The 22,493-nt window shown below is 53.9% G+C and overlaps 1 protein-coding gene across 2 annotated transcripts in view; it reads left to right on the top strand.

The window, feature by feature from the left end:
* ABTB2 (ankyrin repeat and BTB (POZ) domain containing 2) overlaps nucleotides 1–22,493 on the top strand; it is a 141,830-nt gene that overhangs the window by 91,606 nt on the left and 27,731 nt on the right. Inside the window, exons 1-3 of one of the 2 annotated variants that reach the window (XM_014538168.1) lie at nucleotides 14,432–14,622; nucleotides 14,727–14,873; nucleotides 20,831–21,044. In XM_014538168.1, the coding sequence (XP_014393654.1) occupies nucleotides 14,469–14,622; nucleotides 14,727–14,873; nucleotides 20,831–21,044 (515 nt within the window). In that variant the 5' untranslated portion in view covers nucleotides 14,432–14,468. Of the gene's footprint in view, nucleotides 1–14,431; nucleotides 14,623–14,726; nucleotides 14,874–20,830; nucleotides 21,045–22,493 lie in introns of those variants that run through there. The other variant, XM_005864409.2, reaches the window with a different exon arrangement.

The raw sequence follows: 22,493 nt of genomic DNA, 5'->3' as shown, positions 1-22,493 counted from the left end.
GGTGGGAGGGGGGTAAATATGGAGAATGGGGTGTGACTATTGGGTACAGGGTTTCTTTGGGGGGGAGGGTGATGAAAATATTCTGGAATTAAATAGTGGTTATGGTTTCACAATTCTGTGAATACACTAAACACCTCTGAACCGTACGTTTTCAAAGGGTGAACTTTATGATATGTGACTTACATCTCAATGTAAAAACACATCAATATTGACCCATACGTGCTGGGCCCAGGTTCCCTACAATGGCGCAGGGAAGGGTGTGGGCTCCGCTGCTTACCAGCTGTGTGATCTTGGGCAAGCTGCTCACCTCTGCGGTGTCAGTGTTCTTATGCTAAAATAGGACACCATCACCTCCCAGGGTCCTTGGGACACTTTGCTCTGCCCCCAGGCTCCTTCTCCAAGTCCTCCTCTCGCCGGCTCCCGAAGGAGGCAGTTGGTTTTGCTTACCATTCCCATGGGACAGCCCCTCCATTAAAACCGCCCCTTCCAGAGACTGGGCTCCCGGGAGGAGGACAGCGGGCTCTGCCAAGCCATTTCCAGTGTTTACTTGAAATAAAAATCAAATCGGCAGTGGCTTCTTCTAAATCTTGTAGTTAATGGAAGTGTCACGGGGCTGCTAAGCTCAAAGCACTCGTGTAGCACGTGTGTTTATTTTTCAGACGGACACTTTCTTCTCTGTTTCTTTCTCCCACTTCCCTCCTCTTCTCTGTCTCCCTGTCTTTCTTTTTAAGGCAAAGGAGGAGGAACACTGGGGGCCAGCAGGGTGGGCTCTGCGGTCTGCAAACCCAGGGTGGCGTCAGAGCTGTTGTTTACAGACTTCCTGGGACCCTGCAGACCACACTTCAGCGCTCTGTCCTCTGGACCGGGACCAGGACCAGGACCTCGCCGGGGAGGGCTGGGCTGGGAGGCCAGACGGACACGCCCGCCCTCTCTCTGTTCTGCTCTAATGTCTGCGCCAGAGCAGCCAGCGCCCGGCTGGCCTCTGCCCTGGGGCGTCTGCCCTCCCGGTGGCTGGCCGTCTCCTCATTCCCTGTGCGGTTGGAGGAGACTGTGTCCCCGATACGTTTTTTTGTTTTTTTTCTTTAACTTGTAACGCCATCTGAAGCCAAAGCCATTATTTGGGTTTGCATTAATATTGAGTGTCCAGTTTTTACAAAGGCTTAAAGCTCAAATACATGTGTGTTTTCTGACCATGGTTTTTCCTACTTACTAAGCATCGACCAAATTCTCACAACTGGAGAGATAAGATGACAGTTATAGCTTCTGCTCTTCATAAGCTGGCCGTCTAGTGAGAGGTTGTCGGTAGCACTGACCATTCCCTCCTGGAGCCCGAGTATCCTGGGAGAAGGACAGAGGGCCAGGCATTAGACCATAGTGAGCCTGTGGGGACAATGGCCCAGACAAGAGCACCCTCTGTGCCCGGCACTGCCCTGAGCTCACAGCTGTGTTGTCTCCTGGATCCTCACTCTTGCTCTCGGGAGTAGGTGTCATCCCCATTTTACAGATCTCCGCCTGTAAACCGAGGCTGAGAGAAAGTGTCCCGCGGCCAAGGCCACGCAGCAGGTAACGGAGGAGCCCGCTGATGCTCACAATCGCTGCACTGTGGTCAGAGGAGCCACTGGGAAGAAGGTGGTGACCAGTCACTGGGTAGAAGGAGGAGGGACAAAAATGGGGGAGACACCAGGGTTGCGGCTGCAATCATGAGCCTTTCAGAATTCAGAAGGGGGGGTGTGGACCATCCTCTTTTCTTCCAAAGCAGTGGTGGGATGGTGGGATAGGCTTACTGATATGGACACAGGATGGGGTGGGGGGCGGGGGGAAGGGAGTAGAAGCTGCAACATGATGGTATTGAATTAAATAAGAACTTTCTAGCAGTTGGAGCCACACATGGGCCCTCTTAGGAGGAAGTGAGTGCGTGTTCAATGGGACTGTGCCCTCAGATAGCCACGTTAGGGTGTTGTGCGGAGTGCCAGAGCCCCGATCAGAGGGGCTGTATGTACTGGGGGGGGGGGGGGGGGGGGGGAGGAGAACAGGTGACACAAGGGCAGCAGATTAAGGATGGGCTGTGGGTGCATGAGTGCGATTGGAGGCTGTGTGGGTTCTGCAGTCCTTCCAGCCTTGGCTGTATTAATACACGGTGTGTTCTGCTCGTGTACTTGGAGGCAGGGGTAGGGGAGGTGTTATCTGTGTGTGTTTGAATCAAGTCCTAGGATGGAGACATTAGCTTCTGAACCTTAGCCAAGAAAGTTAAAAGGTTTTGATTCTTCCTCACCTTCGCCATCTGGCAGGCGGCTCGAGGGGTGGATGGTCAGATCTCCGAGGTGACATATTGCTTCCGCCTGGGTGTAATTTGGGGCATGCTGACTGGTCAGTGATTCGGGTAATGAGACATGCTGGGGAGTGAGAGACCGCTTTTTTGTGCACCGTGCTCACCCAGCCTCCACCTGGCAGGCACGACCCCCCACAGGGGCATCCGCTGCACAGCAGAGGTGGCAATTCTGAGAGCTGGAACCAGAACGGAGGCCACCCAGGCAGGAGAAACACCCCCTGGAAAGTAAGGTTAATCTGCCCAAGGCATGAGTGTGTGTGTGTGTGTGCGTGTGTGTGTGTGTGTGTGTGTGAGAGAGAGTGTGTGTGAGAGAGAGAGAGAGAGTGTGTGTGTGGGGGGGGGGAGTGTGTGGGAGTGTGTGTGTGTGTGTGTGTGGGAGTGTGTGTGAGAGTGTGAGTGTGTGTGAGTGTGTGTGTGAGTGTGTGAGTGTGTGTGTGTAGGGGACGGTTGCACTGGCAGCAGCCTCTGCTTACAGTGGTGATTGTGGGGGAATGTAAATAGAACGGGGTGCTTCAAATGAAGAAGTGAGAAAAGGATGAGGGAGCAGAGGGTTTCGCGGTGGCAGCGTGCCTTCCCCTCTGTCAGTGCAGCTCAGATCCAAGGAAGATGCGGCCCAGCTGTCTTGGAAGGACATGCCCTGTCTGCTCTCGTCTGGCCTGCTGCCCGCGGCCTTCGATCTGGGAGGGGGCCGGGAAGGGGCTCTGCCCCAACAGGCGGATTCAGTGTTTCCACTGGGTCCCAACGCGGTCTTGGTGGGCAGATCGCACGCCGGCCTCGTAAACTCACTCTCTGCTTGTCCGTGTGACATTTACAGCCCTATGGGGAGCTGGCTTTTTAATGAGCCTAATTTGAGACTATAAGTAGGAGTTTGTAAAACAAACAGCGAGGGAATCCGGCCAAAGCCCAGAGTTGCCGTTGAAGCACACAGGGTCATATCCAGCTCCGCAGGCAGACCCAGGCCCCGGGCCCGGGCAGCGGGACAGAGAAGCCTGCCCTCCGGGGCCCGTGGAGCCTGAGCCAGAGACCTTCCCGTTTGGGTTGTGGAAAGCCCTGGAGGGGCCTGGCTTTTGCCTGGAGGAGAGGACTTCTCCCCAAGCCCTCGGAGATGGAGAGGCTGTAATCCAGACACCTGTGAGGAAACCCCCACATCTTCCTGCAGCTCTAATTCCACTCTGGGGAGACCTGGTTTTCAAATTAAGAACGAGACGAGGATGCTGCTGTTACAGGGCCTTGTTAAGGTCACCTCTCTAGCAGGCCCCAGGTGGAAGATGGGGTTCCTCACCTCCCACTCGATGCTTAGGGCTTGCTTTGAGGGGTAGGATGAGAGGGTGGGCTCTGTAACCTACCCTCTCAAACCATTGTCCATAACTAGGCTGCACCGCGGTAAGGGAGCCTGGGGAAGGTGGTTCATATCACATAACCTGCCCGACAGGAGGAGAAGGAATGGCACTGGGGGAGAAGGAATGGCACTGGATAGGTCACTGAGTGCGTCAGCACAGTTTCAAGCCTCCAGTGACTTTTCGTATATCTTAGCGGAGAAAGGTCATGGTGTCCTTCGAGATCCTGGGAGTGACGCAGCGAGGTTCAGAATGTCCCCGTCCTGGGAACGAGTGTACTGCAGGCACCTCCTTTCTGTCAATGAGCCTCCTTCTCCCCTTCAACTCCCTCCCGTGCTGCGTGACGTCGCTCAGCCATGAGATGCCCGGGAGACTGTTGGCATCTTGTAATCTGTAAGGTCCCGCTGGGGTTCTCGGAGGAAGCGGGGCTTTCTGACACATCCTGTTCTTTTCCCTCCTTGCCCATGAAGCAAGCCCTCTCTTCAGACTCCTTCCAAACTTCTAGTACCTTCTGCAGGCCCCTGCTCCAGCATTGGGCAAGGTTGCGTTTTAATTCGTTGCGTGTTTTTCCTCCCCTCTGAGCAGGCTCCTGGGCCTTACCTCTGCATCCCTAGCTCCGCGCTCCGTGTAACGAATGAGCGTGTGACGAACCCTCGGCTAAGGGAATGAATGATGGGAATTGCAGCAAGAAAATTCCCGGAGCCTACTCAGAGACGTGTTGCGAGTTTGACGCCATCAGTCAACCTTGACACAGAGGGTCCCAGGCCTTGGAGGATGTGTTCTCTGTCTCGGGTTTGCTAACTGCCTGCAGGCCGCCCTCTCTGAGCGGCAGGCGGGTATGGGCGAGTGCGCGCCATGTGAGTTACGAAGGGGGTGATGCCACCTCTGGGCCCTGGTGTCTCCGGCGCACTCAGTGCTGGGGCATCTATTCTGGCCCAGAACTCGAGGCACGAGTTGTACAACACCCCTGCTTCCTGGGTGAGTTCCCTCTGGAAATCTGCTGACTGCCTCAAGTTGATCCAGGAACATCACCAGTTTTAAAGGTGGTCAAACATGGCTTCCGCTTATTTAGGCTTAAGAATGATCTCTTAATGAGTTTTCGTTCCAAAACATATCATCTGCTACTTCTGTCTCTGATGTGTAAGTGCTTAGAGCTTAGCGAACAGGAATGAGCAGCGTTATTGAAATGAGAGGTCACACGGCGGCCTGGGTAGATTTGGGGCTGTGAGATCCACGGCAAAGGAGGAGGTGTGACCTGCCTCCGTGGGCTCTGTCACCTACCCCCCCACCCCCTTCCCACACGGCTGCCTGGCTTCTCTGTCTAAATGTACGCCCGGCCCTGCCTCTCAGCTGCTTAAGCCCCTGCAGGGGGTCCTCATTGCCCTCAGAACAGAGTCCCAGCCCCTTAGACTGTGTGACTGGCACCGTTCACCCTGGTCCCTCCCGGAAGGCCTGTCAGGCTCCACCCATCACTCAGAGCCTCTCCTCTCAGTCCCTGCAGGAACCTTCCTTGGCCACTAAGCCCAGGTGGTCTGGCTTAGAGACCCTTCCCCTTATACTGACCCTGTCATAGTCTGTGCAATATTGAGTTGGCTGGTGTGCCGTCTGTCACGAGATTGCAGACATCACTTTTATGTCCCCAGAGCACAGCCACTTCTGGTACATTATTAGGTCATCAAAATAAATAGCTACTGAGTAAATGAGTGAGTGAATGACTGCAGAATAAATGGCCCATCTGTGCTGAGTAAAGCGTGGTTCTTTTTTTTTTTTTTTTTTAACTGATTTCAGAGAGGAAAGGAGAGGGAGAGAGGGATAGAAACATTAATGATGAGAGAGAACCACCTATCGGCCGCCTCCTGCATGCCCCCAACTGGGGACCAAGCCTGCAACCCTGGCATGCGACCCTGACTGGAATCGAACTCGGGACCCTTCCGTCTGCTGGCTGACCCTCTGTCCACTGAGCCAAACCAGCCAGGGCAAGCATGATTCTTTACCAGCATAGACCACAGTGGCCTTTAGGAAGACAAGAGGGTAGCTAGGCCTGGGTCCATCTCTCCCTCCTGATGCTGATAAGTAATTAATAGGGTACCAATGACTGTATCCCACAGCCACTGGCCCCAGAATGCAGCACGGCCATTTAAAGGACAGTTCCATTCACTCCATGCTCTCTGGGTGTCGGGTATTTTGCCAAATGCTTACTTTTAATCCTCAGTCCTGTAAATCAGAAGCTATTATTAGGCACAAAGACACAGACGAGCGGATTTTGGCTCAGAGAGGGTAAGAAACTCGTCCAAGGTCTCACAGCTCGTAAGAGGCAAAGCTGCGTGTTGAGCCCTCACCCCTCTGACTCATGCTGTTAAATCATCTGATGGTCAGAGCCCTTTGAGATGGAAACCAAAGCCGTCGGAAACAGGTTCCGTTTGCAGAAGGGCTCCAGCGCTGTGCAGTTCTGACTAACGCATTCGTGCTCTGTTAATATACACCTTGGCCATCTGCCCCAGACCTTGTGACACTTGTATCTTTTTCAAATAAAAAACCCCAAGGAGTTTCTTGTGCTCATTGTGGGTGCCTGTGCTCATGGACCCTCTCCTGCCCGCTGGGCTGGCAGTTGGCCCACTACTCGGCAGCCCTGCTCCCTAGCCTGGGGTGCAGCCCAGGAGTCACTCCCAGCACGAGCTTGGCTTCCTCTCCCACCTCCTGGCCCACCTGTACCCCTTCTCCAGTGTTGGCTGTGGGAGGCTCCTTCTCTGCGCCTGGTGATTCCGGCCATGTGGCGTGAGAACTTCCCCCGCCCTACCTGTTCTCAGATCCCAGCACGTGGCAGGGGTCGGAGGTGCAGGTGGCCGCGTGGCTGCGTCATGATCACACGGTCTCAGTGCAGTGAGCACACAGCTGGGCCCGGAGGTGGCAAGATGCCACGGGAAGTCCCACTGCTGATGCAGCCCCGAGCCGGCCTGAGTCAGCCCCACCTGCCAGCCATGAGGCATGTGGACAAAATCTCACCTCCTGGTTAGCAATGTAGAATGGTGTCTGCCCGGGTTTCTTCCAGAAGAATTACCCTTGTCCCTTATCTTATTATTTTAGTAGTATTTCTGTAAAATGATCAGATTTTCCTTATTTGCTTCCATGAGCCTGCAGTAGTTGTAACAATGCTTTTACTTTTATTAAAAAACATTTTTCATTTGTATTGAGACATAGTTGACATAGAGCACTGTAGAAGTTTAAGGTGGACAGCATTAAGAACTTGACTTTCATAAGTCATTATTTAATCAGAAAACAGGATGAAGAATAATGGAGGGAAAAACTCATCTAAAATTCTCCCATGAGAAATAGCTATCTTTTATGTTCGATGGATTCCCATTCTGGGCTCTTTACAAGTAAGTAGATTATAGTGGGGGGTGTTTTTTTTTTAACATTCCCTTTTTTATATATATAAAAATTTAATTTCCGGTAACTAATGATCTGCCGTACTAGAAATTGTGGACATTCCTTCGCTCTGAAGAAACATCCTATCACTCTCTTCTTCCTCTAAATACATCATTCCCATCCCCCATTTCCCTTACCGTAATCACTTTTACTACACCAATATAGCTCATTCACTTACAGAGGTTAGGAAGCACAGTAGTTCAAAATCTTTTTATAGCACTGGCACCGAGGGAACCACTCTTATCTTGTGGCGGTGTGCATTGGTGGGGAAAAGCCCCATATTTTAGGATAATGACTTTACCCATCTGTCTCCATCCTCACATCTTCCATTTACTCTGTGTGTGCGTGTGTGTGTGTGTGTGTGTGTGTGTGTGTGTGTGTGTTGAATGTGTTGCCTTTATACCATAGTGGCTCAAGGTTGCCCTTGGCTCGCAGGAATCACTGCGCACTCGCGCGCGCACACACACACACACCCGCAAGTTGAGGATGACATTTGACAAAGGACCATAGTCACATGGTGGATTTTTCTTCTTTTAAGAGGCAGCAGTTCTAAGACGCTCGCTTCCTGGGTCACTCAAATCCCTGATGTGTTAGAGCAAAACTTTGGAAAGAGGCCTCCAGAATCTCTTAAAAAGTGTCCTAAGCCCCTTGGAGATCTTTTCCCGCAGGAAAGAGCTCAGTAGCTGGCCGCGAGCTTCCTGCTCCTCGCTGCCCAATGTGGTGACTGTGGCTGGTTTTCCCAGAGTTCACCTATAGGTTTAATTCCTGGCATTGAGCTGCTGGGTTACTCCGGCTTCATTTTACTCTCTTGCAGGGGAGAAATGGCCGTTAGCACACTGTGTTTTATTCATATTTCTTTCTTCAGAAAAAAATTAAGCTGCAATCTGTGATCCCTACTAGTTTGTTCTTCTACAGGCCCCAGTATTCACCCTCGGGATCTATGACAGACTGACATGCACTTTAATTAAACAAATCACCAAATGCCAAGGACCCAGTGTTTGTAGTGGGGATTCTGGGGTCACCGCGCCCCCCCCCCCCCGCTTTGTTGGGCTGTTATACAGTGTTTCAGTGGCCCCCATCTGCCCTCTAAATCCTCACCCTGCTTGGAGTCCCTGGAGAATTGGGACAGCCAGCCCTGAGGTCGGAGGTCAGAGGGGCTGCCAGTTGGAGGGGAAAGAGGCAGCCCCAAGACCAGCTCCCCAAGCAGGTCCACCCCCATTAGGCCCGAGACGGCCAAGGATTCAAAGGGAGGTGAGGTCCAGCCCAGTATCCGTGGTGAGGTTTGCCTTTTCCCACCTTTTTAGAGAGAATTGGGGTGCTGGCAGTGAGCGTGTTGCCTTTGCACTTGCCCTGGGTTCTCTGGCCCGGACTCCCTGGCAATCACAGATGTGCATTGTTACTTACTGTTTCCTGGTGAGTGCTCAGCCCTGGGCCTGACTTAACTGAAGACCACCTTTAGCGCGCGGTCTTTCTGATCGCTGGCCAGGGTGAGGTGTCACCCAGAGCTCGATTGTGTTTGCTTCCCATTTCCTGACCTTCAAGAAGGGGGAAGTGCAGTGCTCATCGGACTGGGGGTGGGAGTGGGGGTGAAGGAAGTGTTCTGTCCCTGGGCTAGAATAGGGGGAGCCCCATGGGAGAGGCAGTGTGGTGCAGTGGTTACCATTGTGGACCCAAGTGTCAGACAGGCTGGGTCTCACTCCCACCTGCACCCTTTGCTAGCTTTGTGCCCTTAGCCCATCTAAACCTCAGCATTCCTCGTTGGTAAATAGGGCAGTAATATACTACCTGCTAGCTAATAGTAATAAAAGCACTGCTGGGGTCTTTGTGGCGGCTCAGATGCCAGTTCCTCCATTCCTGGCATAGAATACTACTAAGTGTGTGCTAACCCCTCTCCATTCATTATGAACCCGCAGTTAAAACCTGCTTCCAATCTCAATTTAGATCCCACCCACTCTCCTCCCTTCCTCCCAACATTTTCTCCTCACTTGAACTCTTGGGTCTCACTGTAGAGTGGTCCCATGCTCGATTATTCTTTTTTAAAATTTTTTTTAAAATATATTTTTATTTATTTCAAAGAGATGAATGGAGAGGGGGAGAGAGATAGAAACATCAATGATGACAGAGAATCATTGATCGGCTGCCTCCTGCAGGCCCCACACTGGGGATCCAGCCCGCAACCCAGGCATGTGCCCTGACTGGGAATTGAACCCTGACCTCCTGGTTCATAGGTCAACACTCAACCACCGAGCCATGCCGGCTGTGCTCAGTTATTCTTGATGAATCATTTTTACATGGATGATTGACAGCTCACCAGTCAGGCATATTTCATTCCACTTCCAGGCTTTTCTTCTTATTTCCTTCATCCCCCCCTTGTCTCAACGCCCCCCCCCCAACACACACACACACACACACACACACACACCAACTTCTTTGGATTTGGAATCTCAGGAGAAATTCCATTCAGTGAGGTTGTTTTAGAATCAACAGCCCTTCTATTTCACTTGGGTCTCTCTGAATAATGTCTGCGCTTTAAGTTTTCAGCACTTTGTATGACTAACATACAACTGAGCATTAGACATACTATATATAAAATTTCAGATCAGAGAATGGAAACGCTTTTTTAAAAAAAATTAAAAGAGTTGGATTGTGTGGGCTACTTGGAAGCCGTTCAGTGGGGCAATATAACTTTTATTTTCAGAAGCTTATGGATTGAACCCCGCCCAGGCTTCCAGCTCCTAAGAAAACTGGCAGAAGACCAAGTTTCTTCACCAGGGCAATAAAGGAGTAATCCTCCGCCTCCTGGTTTCATTCTAAGGAAGCAGGAGGCTGGCGTGGCCTTTGCTGTCCTCACAAATGAGGTTCCCTGAGTTGGCGGGGGAGTATCTGGTGGGAATTGTGGGGGACAGGGGCAGGAGAGGGTGCTAGCCACACAGGCCTGCACAGGTAGCTGGGCCCACTGCAGTCACAGTGGCCCAAGAAGAACGTTCACAACTCTGGGGACAGAGCTGGTCATGGTATATTGAGTTGAGGGGACAGTTATGTTACAGTCTTGATGGCTTTTGATGGCTGCTCAGAAAAGCTGAACTATAAATCGATCCAGTTTTCACACTCACAAAAAAAATATTTTCTTTACATTTAAAATTGTGTGCGAGTGGGGGAGGGTGTTATATCTGTGGGGGGAATTAAACCGTAGGAAATGGTAATAACAAGATCTGGCCTATTCGTTCCTGTTGTTGACAGCTCAGAAGGTAAATGAAGGGGTGAAAGGGGGGCAGGCGTGGAGGGGTAGAAGGTAGAGCACACAGAGGAGCCAGGGGAGTGGGGGGTCCCCAAGCTGCAGGAGGCTTGAGAAGCCATCGAGTCAGCCCCCAGGCTGCACAGAGGAGAGAAGGAAGCAGCGCCTGTTGATAGGCCTTCAGGCTAAGCCCTGCTCCTGGAAAAGCTTTGCGCTCAAAGTCCGGTTCGTCAGCCCCGTGTGCAGCCCATCTGCTTCTGGCAGGGTCCTGGCTTGGAGAAGCCAGCGCCTCTACAAGCTGAAACCCAGGTTGAATTCCTGGTTGGCAACCACCAGCAAGAAGGCGGGGTTCCCATCTAACTCACTGGCGCCCCCTCTGGGCGCTGGTGGAAAATCACCCGTAATTGTTGCTTTTCCAAACCCAGAGCTGGAGCCGAGCCCAGGGGCCAAGGCTGGGAAAGCAGCGCTGAGAAACGCCGTCAGGTGTGCAGGTTCTCTGCTTGACTGGCTTCCTGGGAGGTGCTGGGAATTTCCCCGTTTACTGGCAGAATGATTTTCATTTCTAAATTGCAGAGAAAGAAATGAGAGCGGTATCTATGCTTCACTGTGGAAAGGAGTTTAAGCTTCTTCCCAGGGGCAGTGGGGAAGGCCTGGAAGAGGGCGAGCTCCAGGGGAAGGTGACCGGAGGGAGGAAAGGGTGGCAGGGGCGGGGGAGACTGGAGGCAGGAGGCAGGCGGGTGAGGCTGCCCCAGCAGTCAGTGGCCGGACTGGGGCACAGCAGGGACAGGTACTTGGAATTTTAAGGGAGTAAAGGAGCAAGACTTTGTTGATTGGATGCGTGGGAGCAGGGAGGGAGTTGATAAGGATGATGACTCACAGGTCTGTCGTTGGACAACTGGGCAGCTGTGGCGCCGCACTCGCTGTCCTCGGAGAGGCATGGACCGTGGAGGAGGCAGCGCTTTGGGGAATGAGATAACGAGTTCCCAGATTCAAGGGTTGGGCAACCAGGCTGAGAAGAACGGAGTGACGGAAGAGGATGGTTCTGTGTACACGTTGGGAAATGTGGAGGCTTCGCATGCAGTCGGGCACACTAGGGCGGCACTGTTTCCACGGAAAGGCTGGGCTTGTGGGAGGAGGCAAAGGTGGCTGGGCGCGCTCACTGCCTCACCCTCGGGGCCCCATCTCACCGTCCTGACCTGAGTGATGCGTGTGGGGTTCTCCGTAACTTACACAGCTCAACAGCGCTTGGTTGGGGGTGTCTGTTTGATAAAGGGGTCGAGGGAAACATTCCAGCATGCTTTCTTTTTCATCATGTCTAACTAAAATAAGCAGTTTTTTTCCTAGGGATTTTACTAAGTAGAAAAAAAAAAGCCTTTCCTTTCTTTTCCTTTTCTTTTTTCTTGGAATCTCTTTTTACAGTGACTTTGCCCCGGGTCTGCATCACACAGCTGGGAATTTGTGTGGGGCAAGGAAGGCCTCGAGGTGTTAAGAGAATTTAAAGCAAATATTTTCCATCTCCAGTGAGAACTTCTGAGGAGCGGGCTTATGTGGGAGAGAGGAGAATTTCAATTGACGTAAAAAAGCGCTTTCTTAAGGAGCGGGTTTGGACGACAAACTGTGGAACTGCTTGTAGAACGAACAGAGGCAGACAGCCTTCTCTCTCTCAAGTTTCAGGGCAGACCTCCAGGGACCTTGGCCGGAGGTGCCTGGGGACCCATTAGAAGGAAAGTCATATTTCTGGGTCTTTGAAGTTATCAAACCAAGGCCCAAGCAGAACCCCTCTTTTTGCAGATATTCCAGTGCAGTTTAACTAAAGGACATGGGGAGTAGCACATCATTTTATTTCAGAAATCAAGAGTTGACATTTTAGCCCCAGGTCAGTTTCCGACCCTCCATAACCTAGGGCAAGTCACTTAACTTTGGGGAGCCTTGGATTTCTCACCTGTAAGATGGGTAGGATGACTACCTCACAAAGTCTTGGGGGCTTCTATGTGATCATGCAAGTAACTTATCACAGTGCCTGGCACAGAGTCAGCCCTCACTGACAGTCAACGTTATTGACTGTTAACCATGATTACTGCCCTACCAACCTCACCGGAGGAATAAGTTACTCAAGGAATAAAGCACTTTGAGGAAGTGCTTTTAAGCCTCTTAAGAGCAAAAGGTACTATGCAAAAGCTGTGATGTTATCAATTATTAATAATCGGTTCATAATTACTTTTGCCACAGTATTAAGTGAAAATCCCCGTGGGTGGGTGATGACTGGGAACATGGGAACTATTATTAATGGAGCTGCCAGCTCCTGTTACTAGATCCATTGACAGAACATTTCTCTCTGGGAATCCTTTGACAAATCAGCTGACTTTTCTATTCCCTTGCTGTAAGCACTGCAAATGTGATCCACATGTCCCCTGTGTGGTTCCTGGAGATTAATAACAGAGAAGAGAGGAGGAGCCAGCCCGCCCCGGGGACAGAGCCGTGTAGGAGCCTTCCTGGTGTCCGGCTGTCCGTGGGGTTAGCTCATGGTGTGTGTGTGCATGATGTTCTCTCTGGTTCACTTGTTTGAATGTTCCCAGCTTTTCCTAACGGGCACTCCGCTGCCAGCGAGAGTTTCTGCTTTGGAATAGGGCAGGGGGATCCCAGTCACGCCCTCCTCCGCCTCCCACTGGAAACAGCTCTGAGGAAGTGCTTGGCCAAGTCAGTGAGCCGGATGTGATGGGAGGGGCCGCTGCCATCAAAAGGGGCAAAGGGAGATGGGCAGTGCCTAGCGGCAGTGAGGCAGCAAGGAGGGCAGGGAGCCGGGTCAAGGGAAGGGCACGCTGGGAGGGCAGGGCTGACCGGCGGCTGAACCTAAGAGTGGTCAGGATCTGGGTGAGGGGGAGGCCTGCCATGTGCGTTTGACCCAGGAAAGGGACACACAGGGCTTAGCACGGTAGGAGAGCTTGGGAGGTGTGCTCATTGGATCTGGGCTTTCAGAGGGTTGAGTGTGCATGACCTAGAGTCTGTCAGACCCACGTTCAAATCCCAGCTCTGCTACTTAGTTGACAAGTTGTTCAGTTCTCTGCACATCCATCTCCCAGTGTGTAACATGGAGACAGTAGTGCCTACCCAGTTGAAAGAAAAATGGGAGAGTGTGAGCAAAGCCTGCGTCCCCAGCACACAGTGGAGATGATAGCCACGGCTCCCACAGAGCACTTACTCGGAGCCACACGCTGTCCGAGGGTCGATGGGCAGCAACTCAGTTTCCCTTCAGGGCCGCACTGCAAGCTGCACACGTTCCTCATCCCCAGTTAACACACGCGGGGTCGGTCGGAGGCACAGAGAAATGAGGTAACTTGCCCGCCATCACGCCGCCCGGTTAAGTGACAGAGCCCGGCTCTGAGGCCCTGCCTCCACCGCTCTCCTGCACGCCCCGCGGCTGTCCTCACCCCCGTCCCGTTTCTGGGTTCCTCCACCGCTCTCCTGCACGCCCCGCGGCTGTCCTCATTCATCCCTGTCCCGTTTCTGGGTGTAGGACAGGGAATTCTAACGCACATCTGGCCACATCCCGGGGCCTCCGGTTATCTCAAGGAATTTGAAGACATTTCCTCAAAACTGACTGATTAAATTCCTGTGGGTTTTTTCCTTAAAAAAAAAAAAATCAGGGTGGGTGGACAAAGAGGCATTGATCAAAGAAACAGCCGTCACTAAAAGTTGGGAATGTCTGTGACCACATGCTCTTAAGAACCCACATGTAATTTTAAGCCGGGCTGATTTTGCTTGTCTGGTGCTTTCTAAGAAGCCACACAGTGAGTCTGAGAAATGTACAGGCTGTCCCCCTGGGGGGCTGATGCTGACAGCTCGGCTCCTCAGCCACTGAAGTGCTAATGAAAAACACTAATTGGGCTTGGCCAGCGGCTGGGACGGGACGGGTCCCTTCAGGAGGGGAGCAGGCAGCATCATTCTCTGTGGTTTCTTGAAGAAGGAAGCGGGGCAGCACAGGAAGTGAGAGGCTGGGGCGGTGCTGCCCGTTAGGCCGCCAGGTGGAGGTTGACCCTGACACAGCCGTCCCCTGAGCTCCTGGAAGACAGAGCCAGGCCTCCTTGTCACCCCGGCACCCTGAAAGTCGCACCGCGCCGGGTCCGGGCGAGGCACTCTGCAAATGTTCAGTGAGTGCGGAAGTGAAGGAGTGAATGAGTTCCCATGTGGCCCACCAGCCTCCGTAGCCATTCCTTGTGCAGCTCCCCGTCTCCACTTGGCTCAGTGCCACCTGCGAGCCGGCCACTCCGCGCCCTGGCCCTGCAGCGCTGTCCACGGTGAGAGTCGGCCGTCCCCAAGTGGAGCCTTACCTCTGCCACTGACCCTGCTCTGCCGAGAGCTTCGCTTCCCCGAGGTGACCTTCTGTCTTGTCTCCCCACAGGTGTCCTCTCGCTGCCGGCGTACTTCAGCCCCTACAACGGCGGGTCCCTGGGCCAGGACGAGCGCGCAGATGCCTACGCGCAGCTGGAGCTCCGGACCCTGGAGCAGTCCCTCCTGGCCACCTGCGTGGGGAGCATCTCCGAGCTGAGTACGTGGGGCACCCCCTCCAGCTGGCTCCCGGGGAGAAGGCGAGGATGAGGCTGGCTTCTGGGTTCCGGCCTCCTCCGTCTTCCCGCTTCTTGCCTTCCCTGGAAGCTCGGTCCTCCCGGGCCAGAGGTCGCCCACTGGTGGCCCACGGTCCCGTGTGGTTTGGCTACATGGGGCCTTCATCGCACACAGATGATCTGGGGACACTGGGCCCCACTCCTGCGTGGCAGCGACGGGGAGGGGCTGTGGGCAGCTAAGCGGACATGTGCCCCCTATGTTGTCACATACCTCGTTATTCTAGAGTTGGCCTGTTTCACTCGTTTATTTTACCTGCCAGCCCCCAAAGTAGTGAATTTACCACCAGTATTGTTTTTAAAGGAAAGCAACCCTTAAACCTCAACATAGAAAAGGGAAAGTCAAAACAGAGCTGCTCTGGGTGAAGGAGGGCACCTCAGCCCTGCAGCAGCCCTGGCTCCACCAGGACCTCAGGGCTCTGCGGTCAAGGTCTCTACCCAGTTATTTGAGAAATCAGACTGGACATTCTTCGTCCTTACTTCTCCCTCACTGTGTCCTGAGGCCACGACCACCCGGCGGCAGCCACACACCCAGGGGCCCTAGCGCACGGCTGGAGCAGATGGCGCTTCACTCAGCCTTTTCTATTTATAATTTCTTGGAGTTTTCTGGCCCCTGAACAGTGAATGGCAAACCTTTCTATTTCTTTAGGACGCAGCTTCCTCCCTTCTTTCTTCCTCCCCTTCCCAGGAAAGGAAACAAAGGTGCCTGGCTCCAGGTCACAGAGCAGATCAGCACTTGGGGCCGGGAGGGCAAGCCAGACGTCCGGCTCTGTCTCCGGGGGGATGGCAGGACGGCCACCTGGGTCCCCTGCCCCTCGAGGGACGTGCAGGAAGCGGGCTCGGTGTGTTTGGTAAACTTTCCCGCCCCAAGAACAGGGAGGGATGCACTCAGCCTTCAGACCACCGGAAGGCACCTTGGTTTTATTTTGCATTTTGAACATTGAGTACCTACTATGCGCAAGGCACCACATGGAGCACCTCACTCACATGATCTCATTTACTCCTCAGAGCAGCTTGGCAAAGTGTGTCCTGGTGACAAAGGCTCAGAGGAGCAATGTGATTTCCCCCAAGTCAGGCAGCAAAAGGAGTCAGGGTGTGGGCTCGACTCCCGACATGCCTGCTGTTAGCAGAGCTCTTTCACGTGGGACTGTGGGCTCCCTGGACGTGGCTAGCAGCCCTGCCACCAGCATTTGGGCAGCTGACGCCGAGGCTGGGCCCTGAGCCTTTGTCCTTCCCCACGCGGCCTCTGTCCATTGCAGTCCACAGCCAGGCCAGGGGGCACTCAGAAACTTCCCTCAGGAGAAGGGAGACAGAGTCCTACTGGTCCTACCTTCTGAAACTCGCTCAGATCTTAGTTTTCCCCTTGCACCACCTCCACTGCTACCAACTCAGCCCCAACCAGGGCCATTTAAAACACAAATTGGATTATGTTACCCATCTGCTCAGCATCCCCTCCGTGCCCGCTATGGTTTCCCGGCTCACTCAGTGAAATCTATATCCTCACTGTAGCCCACGATCGAATATTTGATCTGGCTTTATCTAGATGGCTGTGCTCCAGCCTGATCCCCAGCCTCATGGCCACGTACCTTGCACCCCGGGGCCTTTGCACTAGCTGTTCCCTGTGCCTGTGACCTTTCCACCTTAATGCTCTGCAAGTCTCTGCCCAAATGGCACCTTATTAGGTCTTCCCTGAGCACCCTGCGTGGACGAGCACCCACTCTCATTCCTCTGTCTTTTCTCTTACGGCTTTGGTTTTTTCAAAGCCTTGATAGCCACTTGACATTTATCATCTATTCCCATGTAAATAGTGGCCTGTCAGCTTCATGAGAATGGAGACTCTGCTTTTCCCCTTCTGTCCTGTAGCACAGTGATTAGAACAGTACCAGATGCCAGGGGTTTGTGTGTGCGTAGCACAGTGATTAGAACAGTACCAGATGCCAGGGGTGTGTGTGTGCGTGTGTGTGTGTGTGTGTGCACATGTGTGTGTGCACATGCGTGTGTGCACGTGCGTGTCTGTGCGTGTGTGTGTGCGTGTGTGTGTGCGTGCGCGCGTGTGTGTGTGCACATGCGTGTGTGCACATGCGTTAGGAGCGGTCCACATCCTGGCCCCGCCGCTCCTCAGGGCAAAGGGAAGAAGCAGCCCCGTAGCCTCTTTTCACTGACAACCCAACAGTCCGTGTCGTGCACCGAGTTGCCCGCGCTCCCTCTCACTCTGAAACCAGGGTTTTTGCTCATCCGGCTGTGAAGGAGGGAGGAGACAAGGTGGAGGCAGATATTGCAATTTCTCTCTCTGAGACTAAAGATCTTAATGAGGTTAGCGATACTTGGCACCGAGCACCTTGTACCTAAAACCTTACCCCAGGTTTAACAGGCATCAGCTCCCTGCGCTTTGCCAAGCCCAGCCTGCCAGGTAGGTCAAGAAGTTTCTTTCTTGCATCAGGTCCAGCTGCACGGGAACTTGGGCACCTGTATGTTCCTCTGTCCCTCTCTACCCATGAATATGTAGATGGGGGGGAATAAGACGCAAACAAAACAAAACCCCTCTTTTTAAAGGCAGCCAGATGGAAGAGTCTGCTGCACTCCAGCCTCTCTGCTGGCTTTATTGGTGTTATTGGATGGCACATAATGAAGGTGGGCAGACCACAGTGAAACCTGCAGCACCTCTGATCAAGGCTCTCGTGATTAACGAGCAGCGAGGGCGGGCTTTTCACGCCCCGTGGGTGTTTCTGGGCTTCAGACTGAGGTTTCATTGAGCTTAGGATCAAGTGATTCTCAAGTCCAAGAATTTTCCAGAAGCAGCTCCGAGTGTCCAATCTGGGCCAAGGCTTCTCATACTAGCTGGGGGTTTCATCCACCCTGCCCCCATGCTGCAGACTGAAACTGTAATAAAACACAATAGAAATAAATGTCCAGGAAAGTAAACTAAGAGACATGTAAAACGCAAGCCAATTTTTTTCTTATTATTAGATTAGATAGGCATTGCGATGGAGTTGTTGCTGTTTTTAAATTTCTGAAATTTCTAAAATTAACTTGTTGTGACCCGGTAACAGTCTGCAGACCACGCTCTAGGTGGCCATGGCGCAGCAGCCGAGGGCAAGTGGTTGGAACACAGGGCCCCCAGTTCAAGGCCTGGCTGGTTCACAGGCTAGTTGTGCAACTGGGACAAATCATTTCACTTCTGTGAGCCTGTTTCCTCGTCTGTAAAACAGAAATGCCTCCCTTAAGGGGTGGTTGTAAAGACTGAATGAGATTTTCTCTCTCTTCATGTCTATCACGAAGCCTAGAAAATCTAAGGGGGCGGGAGGAAAAGCCCTCTGGGAGGACAGCCAGAGCGAGCGGCTCTCTTTGGCCATAAATGAGGGGTGCAGAGCAGTGTGCGTTTTTAGATGCCTGGTCGGGATTGTCTGGTTGTTGAGAGAGACTGATGACGCGTAGCTGGGCTTGGAGCCAAGAAGTGCAGGGACCCCATCTCCTGCTGCCTCCATGGCCTTCCTGAACCTTCTCGGCCTCCCTGTTCCAGTTAGGGAGCCCTTCGGAGGCGCTCCCATTTCTTCCTGGATTTTTTTTTTTCTTGCCTGCATTCTGGCTGGAATTGTGTTGCCAACGGTTTCTGCACCAGTAACAAGAAAACAATCATAAACGTGATTAATGATGACGACTTCCACCTTGTCTGCCTCGGAAATGCTATCTCCACGAGATTCCTCTGGGATGCAAACTGCAGGCTCTGTGACTTCTCCTCTTGGCCCCGTGGTCCTGCCAGAAGTGATGGCATTCGGGCCTGGGGAGGCGGGAGCCAGGTTTCAGCTCATTGCAGCCGACTCAGCTGGTACAACGAGCTGTGCTGAGGCGGCTGCGGGGTGGGGGGTGTCGGTGCCGGTTTCTACCACCCAGGAGCCCGAGGGCAGGGCTGGGAGCTGGCATTTCAGGACCCGGCCTCCTGTCCTGGGAAATGTGGGGCAGCGCTTGACTGCACACAGAGGTCCTGGGAGGAAGAGCCACGGAACGGCCTGCAGGAGGGAGGGATGACAGGAAGAGGCCAGGAATCGTAATGGGGTTGTAGTTAACCTTTGTCAAGTACTTACTCTGTGCCGAGCAGGACGTTGAGTGCTTTCCGCCTGTTATTTATTGGGATCCGCACCATTTTGAGGTTTGCTGGGATGACTCCCGTTTTGCAGATGAGGAAACCAAGGCTCTGCTCAGTAACGTGTGTGAGATTGGAAGTAGCAGAGCCCTGACTTGACTCTGGGATCTATGCTCTCACCCACTTACCTGGTGATTCTCAGACCCCACCGGGCAGTAGACTCGCCAGGGGGACTTTTACAAAGTACAGGTGCCCGGGTCCTGCTACCTGGTGATTCTCAGACCCCACCGGGCAGTAGACTCACTCGCCAGGGGGACTTTTACAAAGTACCCAGACCCATCAAATCAGAGTCTTGGGGATGGGAGCCATTTGTCAGTAACTTGCTGCCCTCCACCCTCTGGGCCAGGAGGCACACAGCTGCAGGGACGAACAGCCAGGCGTGTGGAGAGGAGTGAGGACCTGGGGGTAGGGGACACGCTCTTTCCCAGTGGAGGTCAATTCCAGGGGTGCCATTGTCCCTGCTCAGATAGAGGCCACACACCATCGCTGTGGCTGTCGTGGGAGAACTGGGCGGCTAATGAGCTCAAATCAAGCCCCTGCCCCGACATTGTATGTTGAAATGAAACAGAGGTGCAAGGCTATTTCTTCATTCTCTAAGTGTATGCCTAGCACCTCTTATGCAGTAGATCCCGGGTGGGGTGCCGGGGACACCGTGGAACGAAGTACCAGACTCTCAGAAGCTGTCGAGTGACGATAAATTGAATAAATGAATGACTTGGTTCTGCCATACATTGAATGATCCTTTACTTGCCAAATTAAAACCTGCATCTTTCTCCTTCCTCGGGGTCAGCCATGTCCAGATGGGAGGAAGCTGGCCCCCAGGGGAAGCCCTGCGTTCCCAGGCCTGAAGAGGATGGAAGGGCGCCACTTGTCCCAGAACCGAGGGGCCCGCAGGTGCCTGGGGCTGCTTCACCCATCCTTTCTCAGCATTGTGGCCGCACACAATGATGGGAGCTTCCTGCCCGGGCTGGGGGGATATTGAAAAGGCTGGACTTGGGCAGTAACACAGCACAGGACGTGGGGCCCTGAGACCCCACAGCCCAGGCCACAGCTCAGCTCACAGCCTGGTTTCCAATGTAGACCATTGACTAGCCACCTGACCTTGGCTAGTGAACCACAGCTGGGTGCACCATGGCCTCCCTGTGAGCAGGCAGATGTGTGGGGTCAGTAAGTGTTTGTTTACCGCATGAGCCTTTATTTCTTCATCTGTAAAATGGGGGTAATTCGTGGCCCCAGCATGTGAAGGATCACATCAAATCCTCTTTCTGGGGAGGTGAATGCTGAGCACATAGTGCGTGCTCGGCGGATGGTGGTGGTGCTTTTGCTTGACGCGAAGGGGATGGAGGCAGCCTCCTGACTGAAGCGCCTGGGCCTTTGCACCAGACAGCACGGGGCGTCCCCTGAGTCTGGCACTGGTTGTCGGAGGCTGGGAGAGGAGGCCCAGAGGGATTCCCTTGGTCAAAGAGCTGGGGCGAGGCCCGTGGGGTGGTGGAGAGAGTGGGGATGTCGAAAAAGAAACCACATGGGCCTGCACTGTGGAGGGCGGGCCTGCCAGGTGTGTCGTTCAGCTGTGTAGGCAAGACCGAAAGTGAAAGGGAAACCGGCCACGGTGTGTCTAGGTGAGTTTCCACCTCCGCCCAGACTAGACCGTAATTACGAGGCTTTAGCTACAAGCGTTCTTGGGAGAATGTGGGCCGTGAACTCAGACTCTGTTTTCTCTCCTCCCTTCTGCTCCCCCTGCAGGTGACCTGGTGTCCCGAGCCATGCACCACATGCAGGGGCGCCGCCCCCTGTGTCCTGGCTCCAGCCCCGCCCGTCAGGCCCGCCAGCCTCCCCAGCCCATCACCTGGTCCCCTGATGCCCTCCACACGCTCTACTACTTCCTGCGGTGCCCACAGATGGAGTCCATGGAGAACCCCAACCTGGACCCCCCGAGAATGGCCCTGAACAATGAGCGGTAGGGATCTTCCTTGGGCTGCACACCTGGTGGGCCGGGTGTCTGTGTGTGTGGACAGACCGGTGGCTGCCTCCCTGCCTATGAGGAGGCCGCTGGCACCGAGGTGGGGGACGGGGGGAGTTGGGATGCAGATGGGGAAGGCCTGGCCCAAGGGGCAGGGGATTGTTTGACCTGGTCTGCTGTACAGGGGTCAGTGAGGCTCAGAATGTGGGCTTTGGCCTTGGTCTCGGGTCTGCCGGCTCTCGTGCCCACTTCCTGGTCTCATGGGAAATTCCGCTGCCTCTTTTCTAAAGTGGGGTGTTCACACCTACCAGGAAAGGTGGTAGAGAATCGCGTGAGCTGGTGCTCCGAGGAAAAGCACTGTGTCTGGGCGGTAACTGGCTTCCGTCAGTGGTAGCTGCCACCTCTTTGGATGACAGTGATGTCACCGTTAGGGATCTTAGGCACGTTTTTTGCTCCATCCACTCATTTTACAGACGAGACCTTGTGGCTCTGGCAGGTGACTCGATCGGCAGGAGGCTAGTGGTTGAAGAGCCCCAGGATCCTGGCCTGGGGCAGGGGGGCTTGGGGTGGGTAGGGGGTCCTGGGGCAGGGAGGCCTGGGGCAGGAAAGCCTGGGGCAAGAAGGCCTGGGGTAGGGAGGCCTGGGAAGGGGGCCTGGGTAGGGAGGCCTGGGACAGGGAGGCCTGGGAAGGGAGGCCTGGGGCAGGGAGGCCTGGGTAGGGAGGCCTGGGGCAGGGAGGCCTGGGAAGGGAGGCCTGGGGTAGGGAGGCCTGGGGTAGGGAGGCCCGGGCAAGGCCGCTCAGAACAGATACACAGGTTGTGTGCTGCACAGGAGGCCCAGCGAAGGGCATGAGTGCAGACACACGTGGGACCATGTCAACCTAAAGACAGGACGCCTCTTCTAATTGATGTCCCGAGTAGTCTTTCTTCTCCAATGTAGTATGACATTTCTTAAAATGTGGTCTCAAGTGTTATCTGGGCTAGGAATACTGCTACTCATACAATTGCTAATACCGCTATTGATATTACTATATAACCACTAAAGGTGGTAGAGAATCGCGTGAGCTGGTGCTCCGAGGAAAAGCACTGTGTCTGGGCGGTAACTGGCTTCCGTCAGTGGTAGCTGCCACCTCTTTGGATGACAGTGATGTCACCGTTAGGGATCTTAGGCACGTTTTTTGCTCCATCCACTCATTTTACAGACAAGATCTTGTGGCTCTGGCAGGTGACTCGATCGGCAGGAGGCTAGTGGTTGAAGAGCCCCAGGATCCTGGCCCACTGGCTGCCAGTCTAATGTTTTCTCTATGGCGTTCCAGCCCTTTCCTGGCCTGGGGCAGGGGGGCTTGGGGTAGGGAGGCCTGGGGCAGGGGGGCTTGGGGTAGGGAGGCCTGGGGCAGGGAGGCCTGGGGTAGGGAGGGCTGGGGAGGGAGGTCTGGGTAGGGGGGCC

This window comes from Myotis brandtii, unplaced genomic scaffold, assembly GCF_000412655.1.
Source record: "Myotis brandtii unplaced genomic scaffold, ASM41265v1 scaffold187, whole genome shotgun sequence".
Lineage (NCBI taxonomy): Eukaryota > Metazoa > Chordata > Mammalia > Chiroptera > Vespertilionidae > Myotis > Myotis brandtii.
The sequence above is the reverse complement of the archived record's forward strand: the minus strand, read 5'-3'. Positions and strand labels throughout refer to the sequence as shown.